Source organism: Lepidochelys kempii, chromosome 2 (genome assembly GCF_965140265.1).
Source record: "Lepidochelys kempii isolate rLepKem1 chromosome 2, rLepKem1.hap2, whole genome shotgun sequence".
In the NCBI taxonomy this organism is placed as follows: Eukaryota; Metazoa; Chordata; order Testudines; family Cheloniidae; genus Lepidochelys; species Lepidochelys kempii.
Window position 1 is genome coordinate 223,155,288 of NC_133257.1, and position 15,916 is coordinate 223,171,203.

At 43.0% G+C, this 15,916-nt stretch overlaps 1 protein-coding gene across 3 annotated transcripts in view; it reads right to left on the minus strand.

Annotated features, from left to right (window-relative positions):
• LOC140907610 (probable acyl-CoA dehydrogenase 6) overlaps positions 1-15,916 on the minus strand; it is a 142,767-nt gene that overhangs the window by 44,150 nt on the left and 82,701 nt on the right. The window contains exon 3 of one of the 3 annotated variants that reach the window (XM_073333922.1): positions 11,648-11,734. The exons of the other annotated variants lie outside the window; for them this stretch is intronic. Coding sequence (XP_073190023.1) covers positions 11,648-11,734 — 87 coding nt within the window. The remainder of the gene's footprint in view (positions 1-11,647; positions 11,735-15,916) is intronic. 3 annotated transcript variants of the gene reach the window in all.

The following is a 15,916-nucleotide window of genomic DNA, read 5'->3' on the forward strand; positions in this document are numbered from 1 at the left end:
ATTACTAAGCTAGTGCATAAATCTCATCATAATTCTCTTCCTGTTTCTTTAACATAAAAAACTCAGACAGTTTAAGAGTATTCAACTGCCTTTTCTTCTTGACATATTCAAGATCCCAGGAATCCAGCCATTACATTCTGGGATGATCAAAGTTAAACAACACAGTTAATACCCCATCTTCTCTTAATTTGTCCATGTTGGTCATTTATTTCTTCCTGGTAATAGCAAAAGATGCCTCACCACACAGAGTGGAAACACCCTATTAGAGTCCAACTCAGCTGTATTTGGATACACAAGTATGTTGCTCACCTAATACATCTGAATCAGTCCACAACAATGTTAAAGAAAAACAGATGTAAAGCTCTCTACTACGGAGTGGAACAAATTATACTTTTAATAATGATCTGTGGGTTGGGGCTACAAAATCAGAGCCATATATAACTCTCAATTCACAATGGATCTCCTCTTGATAATGAGTGATTTCACAAAGACCAAGAGCACTTTGTTTATGTGGTAACTAAACTTTATTAATAAAGTTTCAACATGACTTAGAGGGGGAAAATTAATGCAGTGCACTTTTAGAGCCTCTGCTATTTCTTCACTTTGTTTGACCATTGTTTATGTGCAATGGGGTACATGCACATCTGGGGTAACTGCAAATTAGGTATGCCTAAATCATTAGAAATTTGGATGTTATGATATTGTTAGGCTTAAGAGTTAACTTACTGAGATTAATGTAGTAACTTAAATCTCTCAGAATTGTTTCAGGTTAAGACAGTGCTGTACTGGGAAGTATTATGAAGGTTTTCTTCACAATTGCAAGGAGTAGAAAATGTCCTTTAAAAAAAAAATTAAAGCTTCCACTCTGCAGAATCTCTCTTGGAACAGATAAATGCATCAAGCAGGCTGATCAGGCCCACAGGCCATGTGTCTGACATTCCCATAATGAGTTCAAAAGACATCAGGTCAAACAAGCTAAAATTAAATAAGTTTAAAGACATAACTTGCAAACCACTACTTTTAATCGTCCTCCCATTCCCAGTAACCTCCCTTACATTTTTATTAGGATTTTTATATTTTTAAACATACACAACATGATGTGACCAAATGCCACACATATGTGAGCAATCACAACTGTATAAATCCTCGAGCTCAACAGAACTTCAGAGTTCCCTGATGATAAAATACTTTGCAGAGTCCTGTCCCGTAACCCACATTGTGGGGAATGAAAGGTTCCACACTACAAATAATGTAAAATGTGCACGACAAAAAGAGAAACAGCCTGGGAGGAGATTCAGCAAACTTTCAAAGCCCCAATATTGCAAATGGTCTTATGAACCACCAGCTGTATCAACTCCACATGAGAGAAAACTGAAACTTGGTCCACACCCATCAATATACTTCCAACTAATCCCTACAGTATGCATGTTAATGAAAACCTCCTGAATGCAGAGTCCTCATCCTCTTTCTGCTTTTCATCAACTTGAGTTTTTGTTGTTGTTGGGGGTTGGTTGGATTTCTTTGGTTGTTTTTTTATTAGCCATAAATGATACAGAAGCTTAGATTTAATGTCCTGGAGGTTTCAGTAACAGAGAATGTGATCTCAGTTATTAAGAATAATAAAACAAAATTAAAATCCAATTAAACTCTATGACAGGGAGAGAAAAAAGAGGGAAAAGGAAATCAAGAAGTTTATGAGCCTGATACTGCACAGTGCCAAGTCCCTCCTGCAGTGGTGAGCAGCCTCAGCTCTCATTGTAATGCAAAGCCAGTTCTAATGAGGCTTCCAACCCAATTCTGCAGGCTAACAGAAACGTCAAATCCACATTCTAGCTTTCACGTGCTTTTCAATGCAAACCTCCAGACTAAAAGTCTGTCAATCAGTAATTACTGCAGTATCTCATGATGAGCATAAAATGCATTGTTGTGATTTGTTTTCACATAGTTGTTCAGACTTCAGTTACCATTTTTCCACTGAATTCTCTGTTGGGGACAAATTTAGTTAGCAGGGGAGATTGCTGTCCTCCAACCAAGAGGTTACCACTCTTCTGACAAACAGGCACTTACTGCAGCAACAGCCTTTGACCAGGGAGGTAAGACACCCAATCCTGTTGACATCATTCTGAGTCAACCATCCAGTCATAGAATCATAGAATCATAGAATATCAGGGTTGGAAGGGACCCCAGAAGGTCATCTAGTCCAACCCCCTGCTCAAAGCAGGACCAATTCCCAGTTAAATAATCCCAGCCAGGGCTTTGTCAAGCCTGACCTTAAAAACCTCTAAGGAAGGAGATTCTACCACCTCCCTAGGTAACGCATTCCAGTGTTTCACCACCCTCTTAGTGAAAAAGTTTTTCCTAATATCCAATCTAAACCTCCCCCACTGCAACTTGAGACCATTACTCCTCGTTCTGTCATCTGCTACCATTGAGAACAGTCTAGAGCCATCCTCTTTGGAACCCCCTTTCAGGTAGTTGAAAGCAGCTATCAAATCCCCCCTCATTCTTCTCTTCTGCAGGCTAAACAATCCCAGCTCCCTCAGCCTCTCCTCATAACTCATGTGTTCCAGTCCCCTAATCATTTTTGTTGCCCTTCGCTGGACTCTCTCCAATTTATCCACATCCTTCTTGAAGTGTGGGGCCCAAAACTGGACACAGTACTCCAGATGAGGCCTCACCAATGTCGAATAGAGGGGAACGATCACGTCCCTCGATCTGATCGCTATGCCCCTACTTATACATCCCAAAATGCCATTGGCCTTCATGGCAACAAGGGCACACTGCTGACTCATATCCAGCTTCTCGTCCACTGTCACCCCTAGGTCCTTTTCCGCAGAACTGCTGCCTAGCCATTCGGTCCCTAGTCTGTAGCTGTGCATTGGGTTCTTCCGTCCTAAGTGCAGGACCCTGCACTTATCCTTATTGAACCTCATCAGATTCCTTTTGGCCCAATCTTCCAATTGGTCTAGGTCCTTCTGTATCCTATCCCTCCCCTCCAGCGTATCTACCACTCCTCCCAGTTTAGTATCATCCGCAAATTTGCTGAGAGTGCAATCCACACCATCCTCCAGATCATTTATGAAGATATTGAATAAAACCGGCCCCAGGACCGACCCTTGGGGCACTCCACTTGATACCGGCTGCCAACTAGACATGGAGCCATTGATCACTACCCGTTGAGCCCGATGATCTAGCCAGTTTTCTATCCACCTTATAGTCCATTCATCCAGCCCATACTACTTTAACTTGCTGGCAAGAATACTGTGGGAGACCGTGTCAAAAGCTTTGCTGAAGTCCAGGAATAACACGTCCACTGCTTTCCCCTCATCCACAGAAACAGCTATCTCATCATAGAAGGCAATTAGATTAGTCAGACATGACTTGCCCTTGGTGAATCCATGCTGACTGTTCCTGGTCATTTTCCTCTCCTTTGAGTGCTTCAGAATTGATTCCTTGAGGACCTGCTCCATGTTTTTTCCAGGGACTGAGGTGAGGCTGACTGGCCTGTAGTTCCCAGGATCCTCCTCCTTCCCTTTTTAAAAGATGGGCACTACATTAGCCTTTTTCCAGTCGTCCGGGACTTCCCCCGATCGCCATGAGTTTTCAAAGATAATCTAGCCAGCTTTCTACCCACCTTATAGTGCATTCATCAAGCCCATACTTCCTTAACTTGCTGACAAGAATACTGTGGGAGACAGTGTCAAAAGCTTTGCTAAAGTCAAGAAACAATACATCCACTGCTTTCCCTTCATCCACAGAACCAGTAATCTCATCATAAAAGGCGATTAGATTAGTCAGGCATGACCTTCCCTTGGTGAATCCATGCTGGCTGTTCCTGATCACTTTCCTCTCATGCAAGTGCTTCAGGATTGATTCTTTGAGGACCTGCTCCATGATTTTTCCAGGGACTGAGGTGAGGCTGACTGGCCTGTAGTTCCCAGGATCTTCCTTCTTCCCTTTTTTAAAGATTGGCACTACATTAGCCTTTTTCCAGTCATCCGGGACAGTCAGCACCAAAGCAACACCCCTTCCCTTCCCTAAAGGCTGAATGTGTCTTTAGTCACAAAGTTAGTGCCTGCCAGACCTCATAGAAGACATGAACTCTGCCTCCCCTGGTAGAAAAGAACACAGCCAGCTCAGCTACTCTGCTACATTTTAATTATTTCCAAAAGATTAAACACACACAGAATTCTAAATGTGTTGGACATACAAAGAAATCAGATTGTGCCAAGCCCCCATATTCATACGCTGCAGCATATTAATATGGGGGCTTGACACAATCTGGTTTTTATTTTTTATAGTTTTGGCAGGTAATACCAATGTTTATTTCTGAAGTATTTTATTTTTATTGATTTAGATTTTCATGGTTGTGGGAAATTAGGAAGAATTAGACAACAGAGGTTCAGACAATAATTATTTAATGACAGTAGACATTGAGATTCAAAAAGCTAAAACTTTATAACCATTAAAAAACAAATTATCAACACCACATGTCAACATTTATAAAATAAATGTCTTTAAATCAAATGCTATTAACTTCTCAAACAGCATTTTTCTTACTTTGACTATTGGTAAATTTTTATTATTATTGATGAAAATATTTTTTTGTGGGGGGGGGGTGTACGGTGAAATCTAGGTTTACCGATATTTACTGATAAAAATCTAATCCTTCCGAGCATATCAATATTGCAGTGCTGGTGACATACTAACCCATTTCCCTGACCCCCTCTCCCCACACACACACATGTGTGTGCGATTACAAATTATGGTTACTAGCAGCTGAAAGCCCCTGTCATACGGGTGTGGTCATTGGGGTAAGTACTTCACCATCCATGTAGCCTCCCTCATACAACCAATGAAACTGATGCATGTAAACTACCTCTGATTTCACAATGGTTTAGGACTCTTGGCATGGCATAGATACAAACCTTGTTGTCCCAGGGGTATAATTTGTAAAGGCAAAGTGGCTGAGAACTTAAAAATTGGAAAGCAACAGACCACAAAACCCAGTAATGATTGAACCTGGTGGTATTCTGAACAAAAAGAGCTCACAACCATGCTTGTAGCTGTTTCCTTCTCTTCACACTGACTCAACAGACACTTTAGGCTTCAGAGTGATATCCAAACAGATGACTATCCTGGAATCTTATTATATAGAAGATACTTTGTTTAATCTTTACTAGAAGACAATTTTGCATGAGAGCAGCAGGATAGATAATCAACATCCCAAAAGCTCCAGCCTCCATTCTGGCTCCCATGTACTTACAGGGCATCGTTGGAAACCACTGTTCAAAGTTTTGGTAAGAGATTTCACTGCTCAGCACATGAAACTATATCTACCAGTCCTTCTCAAAAGCTCTTTTAGTCCACTCCACGATGGTGAATTACCTATTGGAGATCCAGAGTTGTTTGACACAGAAAGGGGAATTGTTTCCAATTAACTCAAGCTATCACTACAACAAGGTTAGATTTTCTAGAGTAAACTCCAGTGCAGGAGGTTTACCATTAACGAGGATCATAGAGATATCTTGCCTCCCAGGGTATCCCTGGCAGAGCACTTTGGCCCCATAGTGCCATTATGTCACTGCGCTAAGTAAGGTGCAGTGTCAAGTCACAACACTCCAACTCTGAACCACTACAGAATGCTCCTACAGATGGCCTCCCAAGACCCTGGCCCAGTATCTGCAACCTTATGTGCAACATAAGGTGACCACGCCACTTAAAGAAGATCTTAGTCACAAGCTTGCTGAGCACATCATTCTTACTATTACAGTGACTGGGGCAAAAGTCAAATCAATAGAGACATCTGTAAACTAATGCACCAGCTATAGATTCCGCCACTGGTTTTGCACATTTGGTAATCATCTCATTCACAGTCACCAGACAGCCAGATTCCTCAAAAATGACAGCACTTGCTGAAGTGGAAGTAATAAACTGTCAATTCATATAAGGAACAAAGATTACAACCCCCCAAACAGTTGTTCCCAAAACAATTTAAGCGTCTTCATAGTATTGTGATCATAACTTCTGATGCTAATGGCATATTTATAGAAGTTTCAAAATACAGACAGATGGTATCATGGGGTGTACCAGCCCATTTGAGGCCCCCTGCTGGAGGCCTCGTGGTCCTACCACACTCCACCCCAGAAAAGGAGCAGTGAAGGTGGGTCCTCCAGGCCTAGAGAAGCTGCAGGGAAGCAGCCAATCAGAATCCAGCAGGCTCAGTTAAAAGGAGCTGCAGGACATGAGCAGATCAGTTGCTGGCTGGGACCAGAAGGAGAAAGTGTGACTGGAAGGCTGCAGAACTCCACAGGTAAAGAGGCCTGGGAGAGACCCTGCTCAAGAAGGGAACAAATAGAGAACCCTGAGGTAAGGCTGAAGAGAAAAGGCTACATAGGGAAAGGCCTAGGGAATAGCAGCAGCAACTATTAAAGGAGGCAGCATGTGGCTGCTATTTGTAGGATCCCTGTGTAGGGGTCCCGAAGTAGTGGGCGGGCCCAGGTACCACACCAGCCACCGGCGGTGGCCAAAGCCCCGAGAAGGGGATAAGCTTCGTGTAGAAACCCAAGCACAGGGCTGAAATTTAAAGGACTCTAGGATGGGGCTGGAGACCCTGCCAACCATTTGTTGGATTTTTGTTACCCCAGGAAGAAGACCAAACTTGAAGGAGTAACCTGGCTGGCGAGCTGGCACAATAAGAATTGATAAGACAAAGAGTGTCCAGGGAGAAAGCCCTGGGGCACTGCTCCATAGCAGCGCCGGCACGGACTTAAAGTCAGCCCAGAAGGGGCTAAGAAGTGAGCCCAGCAAGGGCACAGTGATATGCCCTGGTGGACCTTTTATCCTGAAAGGGGCTGGCTTGTTTGTTTACATATTGATTATGTGTGACTTGACTGGAGGGCTGAGCCACTGAAGACCCACCTGATTAGGTTAACAGCTGACAGGATGTGCTGGAAGCAGAAGAGGCGAGTGTCCCCTGTCACAGATGGATACAGATAGGTGGAATAAAGATACAGTGAAAGTCTGCTATACTTTTTATGCTTAGCTGTTTGCTCTGTTTTCAGTTATTGAAAGTAAAGTAATGAAACAGCATGTCAAAATTACTGAGCAATGGAGATTCTTGTTAGTAGGACTGGGTGGAAACTGGATTTTCTGTTTCCTTGGCAATTCTGTGGATTCCGAATTTTTACCTGCTCCAACATGAAAAAACAAAACAAATATTGACACTTCCCATAAAACTAAAATTCAAAAATATTCTGTTTGGGGTCAAACAAATGTTTTGTTCTAATAAAATCAAAATGTTTCCTTCCCATTTTAACTTTTTTGTTTTTAAATTTTGTACATGTAATATAAAAGTCACTTAAATTAAAAATAATAAAAAACCAATTGCCTGCCCGAAACTGTTGTTCTTTGAGATGTGATGCAAACATGTATTCTATGGTGGGCGTGCACTCCCCATGCATCAAAGCTAGAGAATTTTGCCTAGTAATATCCTTAGGGGCTGTGCTCACGCCCTGAGGCCATAGTCCCTCCCATGGTGGTATTAGGGTGGCGATGCTCTGACCCCCTCAGTTCCTTCTCACCAAATGTCAGAAGTGCAGATGCCGATGCAGAGAAGAGGGAGGATGGGTCATGGAATACATGTCTACATCACATCTAAAAGAACAGTCACAGGAAACCATGTTTTCTTTGAGTAGATGGAGCCATGTAGTCTATGTGGGTGGTTCGCAAGCAGTATTCACAGAAGGTGGGGCTTGGAGTCTATTTAAAGAAGGGCTGCAGAATTGCCTTCCCAAAGTTTGCATCTGATCTGGATGCAGATGTGATAGCATAGTGGTTTGCAAAAGTATGCACAGAGGACCAAGTGGCAACCCTTCAAATGTCCAATATAGGAATATCCTTTAGAAATGCTGTTAGCTAAACCAAGAATCAGAGAACCTCCTCCTTTGGGATCTATGACTCTTTCCGAATTAATACCATTGCTGCACAGGAAGGGAGGACTGGCCATAAAATGGTAAATTCTGTTGCATGTTGGGCTCAATGCCAGAGTTCCCTAACCACGCGGCCCTCCTCCTATCTACAGCTAATGACATAATCTTGGCTGAGGCCTCCACCATGTCCAGGGCTGCCTGCAACAAAGTTTAGGCCCTCCAAAATGAATGCCTTGAACTCTTCCCTAGAGACTTCTGGCAACTTGTCTGTGAACTTAGATACGGCCACCCAATTAACAAAGTAATATTCGGAGAGCAGCAACTGCTGTTTTGCAATACAAACCTGAAGGGAAGCGGAGGTATAAATCTTTCTCCCAATTTAGTTCATCCTCTTGGACTCTCTGTAGATTTCTAAATCTACACTTTGGGAGTAGATTTATACCTTCTCTGCCTCACCCTGTCATTTGCTGCAGTCACCATCAGGGAGTTACAGAAGAATGGGAATAGAAACCCTCAGACCCTTGCAAGGAAATGACATATCATTTCTCCACATGCTTCACAGTAGAGGGCCTTTGCAAAGTCCTGGAGAGCCTCAATTATTGGGAGGGCTATTTTCACTGAAGCTGATGGTTGGAGGATATCCAGGACCTTAAGTGTATTCTCCTGGAGGAATTCCGCTAGGATACCCAAGATAGCAGCCATAAGCCTCAAGAGGTCCTGATATGCCTTAAAGTCGTTAGGCACCAAGGGAGAGGAAGATTCTGGCATGGCAGAATCATCTGCGGTGGGGGAGGGGGATGAGGAGGCAGTTTACTGCATCAGTGATGGATCCTGTTCTTGTACCATGGGATCCAATTACAGTCCCGTAAGACCAGAGGGAACAGACTCAGTGGTCACAGGACCAACAGTCAGGACTGGTGATGTTGCTCTGGAGTGGGCTTAAGAGCATGACCTCAGGGACCGAGGAGTGTCCCAGGGATTCCAAGGAGGCCGCTAGGAATATGGATAAGGCATTGGTGGCCAGCAAGGCCCAGGCCAAGAGACTATTCCAAAAATGTCAAAATGGAACATTTAAACCTTAGCATACTACTCCCCTTGTCCCCTGCCATTTTTTTCCCCAAAACAAAATTTCCTCAAAATCAGTACATTTCCACAAAACATTTTGCTTTCAACAGATGAGCATTTTGTGCAGAAAAATGTTCAGTGGGAAAATTTATAACCAAAATCGAGTAGTTAGTTTAACAGAAAGGCTGGTCTTGTGTTTAAGGTTTTAGACTAGGACTCAGGAGACCTAGATTTAGTTCCCAGATCTGCCAAATATTTTGTATGTGAATATGGGCATGTCACTTAATATTTCTGTACCTCAATTTTCCACCTGTAAAATTAGGATAATATTTAGTTTTTCCCACTCCATCAGTTTTGTCTATTTAAATCATAATCCATTGGTCAAATGGATGGTTTTTCATTATGGGTTTTGTTTAAAAGGGGAGTTAAAACTGGACTAAACTGAGTCAATCCAGTTCGAAAACACTTGTGTACACATGACATAATTCAGTGTAGTGCACAAACTGCATTTATCTTGAACTCTGGAGTCCTCTTTCAAAGTGAACTAACTTTGCTACGAATCCAGTTAGTCTGGTTTATTGTTTGTGTGCATGCAATGCTGCTGCAAACTACTTTGGCACTCTTCCAATGGCTATCCCACATTGCTTGGCAGGTGACTTTTATTGACCTGTTTATCTGTGTGCCCTGTCCTGCTCTGGGGTCAAGTTGACCCAATGTCTCCTCCCCCGTTTATAAGATGGTGCACAGGAAGATTTTGTCCATTTGCTCCTGGTTTCCAGTATATCATAACAGCTGTGATAATACACCAGAAGCCCTTCAACATGCCTCAAGTAGCCGCTCCGAGACCTTGGATCTCATCGCCCTCTGAGAAGTGTCAGTGCAGGAAGTTCATGTTCCAGCCACCAGAATAAACCCCTTTTTGTGGACTCTGTGATGTCCAGGAGGGGCCACGACTGGGATGACAAACAGTGCCAGTCAAAGAGCAAATAGCTCAGTAACAGCTATATTAAAATGAGGAACAACAGGAAAAAATCCAGCAGGGGACATGTAACCTGTCCATTTCTTGGGGAGCTGGAATGGATTTTACGTAACCACATGACCACCCAACCCAGGCAGCTTGTCTTCCCCTCCCTCATCGGCCATGAGCAGCAAGACTGATTGGAGGATGAGCACAAAGTTGCGCAGTGAAGAGATCCCCCTGGAACACCAGGATCTCTTTTGGATTCAGAACCCAGTGGCAGTCAGTTAGAAGGCAAGTCCAATTCCTGTACTGCAGAAACCAACCCCAATTCCTAGGCAGCAACCCAGACCAAGACCAAGGGGCCTGATACATGCTGAGGTCCCCTCCATTGTAAGTATTTTTATAATTTGTTTCATAATTTAATATTTAAGTTTTAATTTATTGTTATTTATTATGCTGTGCTGCCATGCTAGCTTCTGTTCCCGGTGCCCCATGGCCGCACTCATTGTAAACGGATATGAGCTAGAATCCTTTCCAAGTCAGCGATCCCCTCCACCCTCCCTTGGCCCATGCTCTTTGTTCAGTGCCCCTGTTCATTAGCTACACAGCCGAGGTAATTGACCTCCACTTTATGCTACTGACTGTTTTCAGGCCCATGACCTATTCAAGGAGGCATACCCATGACCTATTTTTCTTTCCCCTTCCCTCAGCTGTCCTGCCCAGCAAATGCTGCCCCATCCTCCGCAAGCTCTTGTTTTCCACCTCAAAATGGTGGCCAGCAGCATGGCACAGCTGCAGCTTCTCCCCTGATCCCCTCCAGTGGCAGAATCAAATAAGGAAAATATTCTTTTGTGCAAAATGCAAATGTTTGCTGAAACAGTGGTTACAGGAAAAGAAGTTTGGTTAGTGTTCTCAGTTTACATGAGGTAGATATCCACACTGCATGCCCATAAAGCTACAAAGTGTACAGCTCCCCGTCCTGTAACACACATTCTTACAGTCTGGTACCAGTGAACGTTTCAGGCAATCGTAGTACCCTAGCTATTTTTCTCCGCACTTCCAACGTGACTGCAGGAGAGAGAAAGCAAAACCTAAGGCTGAAAAATTGCTTACTTTTTGTCTGGACATTATAAGGAATAGCTGCACACACCATTCCCCTCCTCACCTCCATCCTCCCCGTATAGCTCGCAACTCCCTTCCAGTCCTGCGCTTCTGGGACACCATCTTGGAGAATAACTTTACCAACTATCTCTAAATAAGGTCATTCTCTGCCTCCTGGTCACCCTCCTCAGTGTAATGTCATCCAAACCACGATAGCCTACAGGGCATGTAGAGGGAATTACTATCCAACTCGCCCCCAGATTCACCCCATTAACCCTCCTCCAACACCACATAAGCACCTCCACAGCACATCAAAACTGCAAAGCCAGACCAGGAACATAATTCCCAAACCCCATGCCTCCCCCCAGCCCCAACCTCCACGACACAACAGCAGAGCAAAGAGCATATACTGCACACACAAAAATTTCCACAGTATGCATCCGATGAAGTGAGCTGTAGCTCACGAAAGCTTATGCTCAAATAAATTGGTTAGTCTCTAAGGTGCCACAAGTACTCCTTTTCTTTTTGCGAATACAGACTAACACGGCTGTTACTCTGAAACAAAAATCTCAATACACACATTACTTACCATCTCCAAGGGTCCCCCGCAGACTGGGAAGACTCTTAGAAAGGTAAAGCCAGAAAATATATGTAAAAAAATGCCATCTCAGCCTCCCTAGAACATGAACAATAACCACTTGTAATTTTTGTTAATACTTCCAGAGCTTCAGCACTCACACTGGCCAAGCCCTCCTGGACAAGTCCCTTATCAATGGCTTAGCAGCTGGCAAACCTGAGGGGGAGAAACAGAAAACTTGTGATGAAATGTTCATGGACATCCTTACAGAGTCCAGAAACCGCCTGAAAAACAGGGAGAGTTGGAGGCAATATCTGAGGACTGAGAGGGAATCCGACTAGGAGTTTTCCAGAGAGATTACTGCAGTGGTAGAGGATGGTGTGGTACCTGCCAGGATCAAAACCAGCATGGAAAAGACAGGGAGATGCAGAGGCTACTCCTTGAGGCAATAAAAAATGCCCCTTTGCAATGCATGTTACTATGAGGGCAGCAGGCCACGCAGTACTGCAAACCAACAGCAGCCATGTTATGTGGCCTCTGGATAATACAGGTGAGTCGCATCATACGCGCATTTAACTTACGCGAATTCAACTATACGCGCTCGGCAAAAAAAAGGAAAAATAAGATACCTGTAAATACTGCGGGCGATTCCGCCCACCATTCCACTCAATGAGAATATGCCCTGGAGTGAGCATGAGATGGGAGATGTCAGTCTCAGTTCCTGCGTGCCTCTCATAGTGTGAGCATCTCACCACACTGAGTGTGATTCTAGTGTTTAAAGATACGTATTTTTTTCATACAACATGGCCCCTAAACGGAAGCCAACTACTTCATCTAGTGCTCAACTGAAGAAACAGCAATCTGTTCCAACGCTGGAGGAAAAACTGGCTGTGTTTGGACTTATTGAGAGACGATATGTCAGTCGCCAATGTGCACGAATCTAGCATCCGTGCCATCTAGATTAGAGAGAGAGAAATTCATCAAGCTGTGGCATCAGGTGCTCCAATAACTGCTAAGGTGATGAGCCAGGTGTGTGATAAGACTTTAGCGAAGACTGAAAAGGCATTAAACTTATGGCTGGAAGACATGAACCGTAAACATGTGCCTATCGATGGCAACACGTTGCGAGAAAAGGCTCTTAGCCTCTATGCGCTGTTCAAACCTCTCGCCAAAGAGGGATAGCCTTCTGATGAGAGAGAATTCAAAGCCAGCCAAGGTTGGCTTAACAGTTTTAAGAACTGCTTCAACCTCAAAAATGTGCAGACTACTGGTGAAGCTGCATCTGCCAATGAAGAGGCAGCAAAAGCCTACCCCGAACAATTAAAGAAAATCGTAAAAGAAAAGGGCTATCTTCCAGAACAAGTTTTTAATGCTGACGAGACTGGGCTCTACTGGAAAAATAATGCCCAACTGTACTTATATTTCAAAATCAGAAAGACAAGCCCCTGGCTTCAGAGTGGCTAACGACCGTGTGACTGTGTTTTGTAGCAATGCGGCTGGGCATTTAATAAAGCCGAGCTTGCTCTACAGGTCTGCGAATCCCCGTGCCCTAAAAGGCAAGAACAAAAATCTCCTGCCTGTGTTCTGGCAATCAAATAAAGACTTGGGTGACGGCAGCATTATTTCTGGATTAGTTCCACAAGTGTTTCATTCTGGAGGTCAAGCAATACCTCGAAGAGAAAGGACTTGAATTTAAAGTGTTGCTGCTCATAGACAATGCTCCTGGCCACCCTGCGGCACTCCAGTTTGCGCATAATGACGTTGAAGTAGTCTTTCTCCCCCCCCATAGCACGTCCAACCTCTCAACCAGGGTGTGATTCGTTGTTTCAAGGCCACATACATGAGGCTTTCGTTCTCACGGATATGTAGCGCTATGGATGCTGATCCCAATCTTAACACGATGGAGTGTTGAAAGTTTTTCATTGCTGATTGCGTCACTTATATTAAACAGGCAGTGGATGCAATCAAGCCTGAAAGTCAATGCATTATGGCAAACCTATGGAAAGAATGTGTAAATGATTGACAAAGAAGTGAAATCCATTGTTCAGGTGGCCAGGTAAGTGGGTGGTGATGGCTTCGTTGACATCCTAGTCTGGCGTCTGCTGTGCATCCCACAATGCGCAGCAAGAAAAAAATTCCCAGAATATACATTGCTCAGCAGCGAAGCAAAGGAGCAAGGGATACCCTCTGAGAACACCATGCCATCAGTTCTCAGCAAACCCCTGCCATGTGTACACAGTGATGCCCATTGCATACCATCCCATGCACAGTTTGTGTACCGCACATTACCTGACACAGCAAAAAAACTACGGATTAAACCCCCATGTATACAAGCCCTATGTGTTTGTGCAGCACCTAACACAGCATGACCCTAAATTCAGATGGAGTCTTTAGAAGCTATTGTTATACATTATCATAATTTTCAATGTAACTGATACTTGGAATTTTTGCTTCTTAACCTTTTCGCTGCTTATCTTTTTTTTTTTAAAGTACTTTAGGATCCTGCCTTTACTGTGTTCAATTTAATGATTTTCTTTTATACACCATTGCTGGTTTTCTTTTGTTTGAGGGGTGGTATTTAGGATACGGGTTCCTGGATACAAATTAAGGGTGGAGGGGTTATAACATTTAATTAAAAAAAAAAAAGCCAGCAATAGACTTCCCTCACCATGCGTGTGAATTATTTTCTTCAAAAGGAGTTTCCACCCAAAAGGCTGTATATTTCTACAGGCATTTGATTATCTTAAGAAACACTTTGAAAGTGGGTCAATGATGAGTTCTTTGGGTATAGTTTTCTTCCCATTCCATCACTATCTACATCAATAACAAAAAGTGTGTAAACAAACCAAGGTACAAACCATTGAACTCTAAGGATTTCGTAATGGGAATGCCAGCAGCCATTTAACTGCAGCAGCCCTGGCAGGCACAATTATAATACAATTTATCACTGAACACACACCATGCTGAAGAATACATAATCACCATACCAGCAGGTTGAGACCAATAATTTATATTGAATAAATTAGGCTAAAACAGTGTGCCTTAAGGAAATGATAAGATGTCAAAGGGATCTGTAAGAACTGAGAGGAGTTTTAAAATAAATGCCTTTTGGAGTCCTCTACACCTCCCTCCTCTCCCCTTGCCCCTGCCCCTTTATAACTTTTGAAAACAATAACAGAACTACTGCATGAAAATATGTTAGAAGACAATAATAATGTTACCAAATCTGCAAATATTTAGGGCCAGATTCTGACATTGTTCCTCATCTGGAATAGTATCTCACTTCATGAGTCATCTCAGTGACATCATGGAGTAAGTGTGTCAGAATCTGATTCTTCATATTTATGAAGATTTTCTTTTATCTGGCAGCCTTGCAACAACTTCTATATAAATTAATGTTCTTAAAATAACACTGTCTAAAACTTAAAAAAAAAAAAACCAAATGCTACAATCATGTATGTGTTTGAATCTCAGCAGTTTTAATACCTAACTTTAGTGCCATACTGCATTTCTGAAAAGAAACTTAATTTGCAAATATATTTATATTGTTGATTCTTATACAGGCGCGGTGGCATGCATCTGTAATTCCAGGTACTTGGGAGGCTAAGTCTGGGGGATCGCTTGGGCTCAGGGGTTTGGGGCTGTGGTGCATTATGTCGATCAGGTGTCCAGTGCCACTGACAACCTGGCCAGTGGGTGGCTGAAGGACTGGCTAGAACAACACGCATGACGTGTTTTGATCGGTGCTCTCTCTGTGACAGCTGATGGACTGATCTATCTAGGTGATTCTTATGCAATAGATTGGGAGCTATGATGTAAAATGTTTAAACTCAAAAAGAAAAATGAGTGAAAAGATTTACAAACAAAAACATCTCCTTCTCCCCAGGAATCAGTTATTTATTGGGAAGACATTTAAGGAAATCTCTCACGAGCACTAAATTCCTCAGTTAATACCATCATGGCTGAATAACCTAGTTCATAACACATCTTGGAGAAAAGGATAATTGAAAATCAGAATTTTCCCTCCCTTGCCCTGTGAAAAAGATACTTCAAAGCTACTATGTTACCCACTACCTCTCCAGCACACACACACACACACACAGGAGTGAGGGGGGGACATTGGCCAGAAAAAAAAATGTTTGTGTACACTCTACATTTTTAAACAATTTCCTGGTATTGTAACATAAATTCTTCAATGCATCTATTCAATTTGAAAAGGACCAAGACCTGGCAAACCCATATCAGACACTGGACCTTTACAAATTAGTAAATGAATCATCT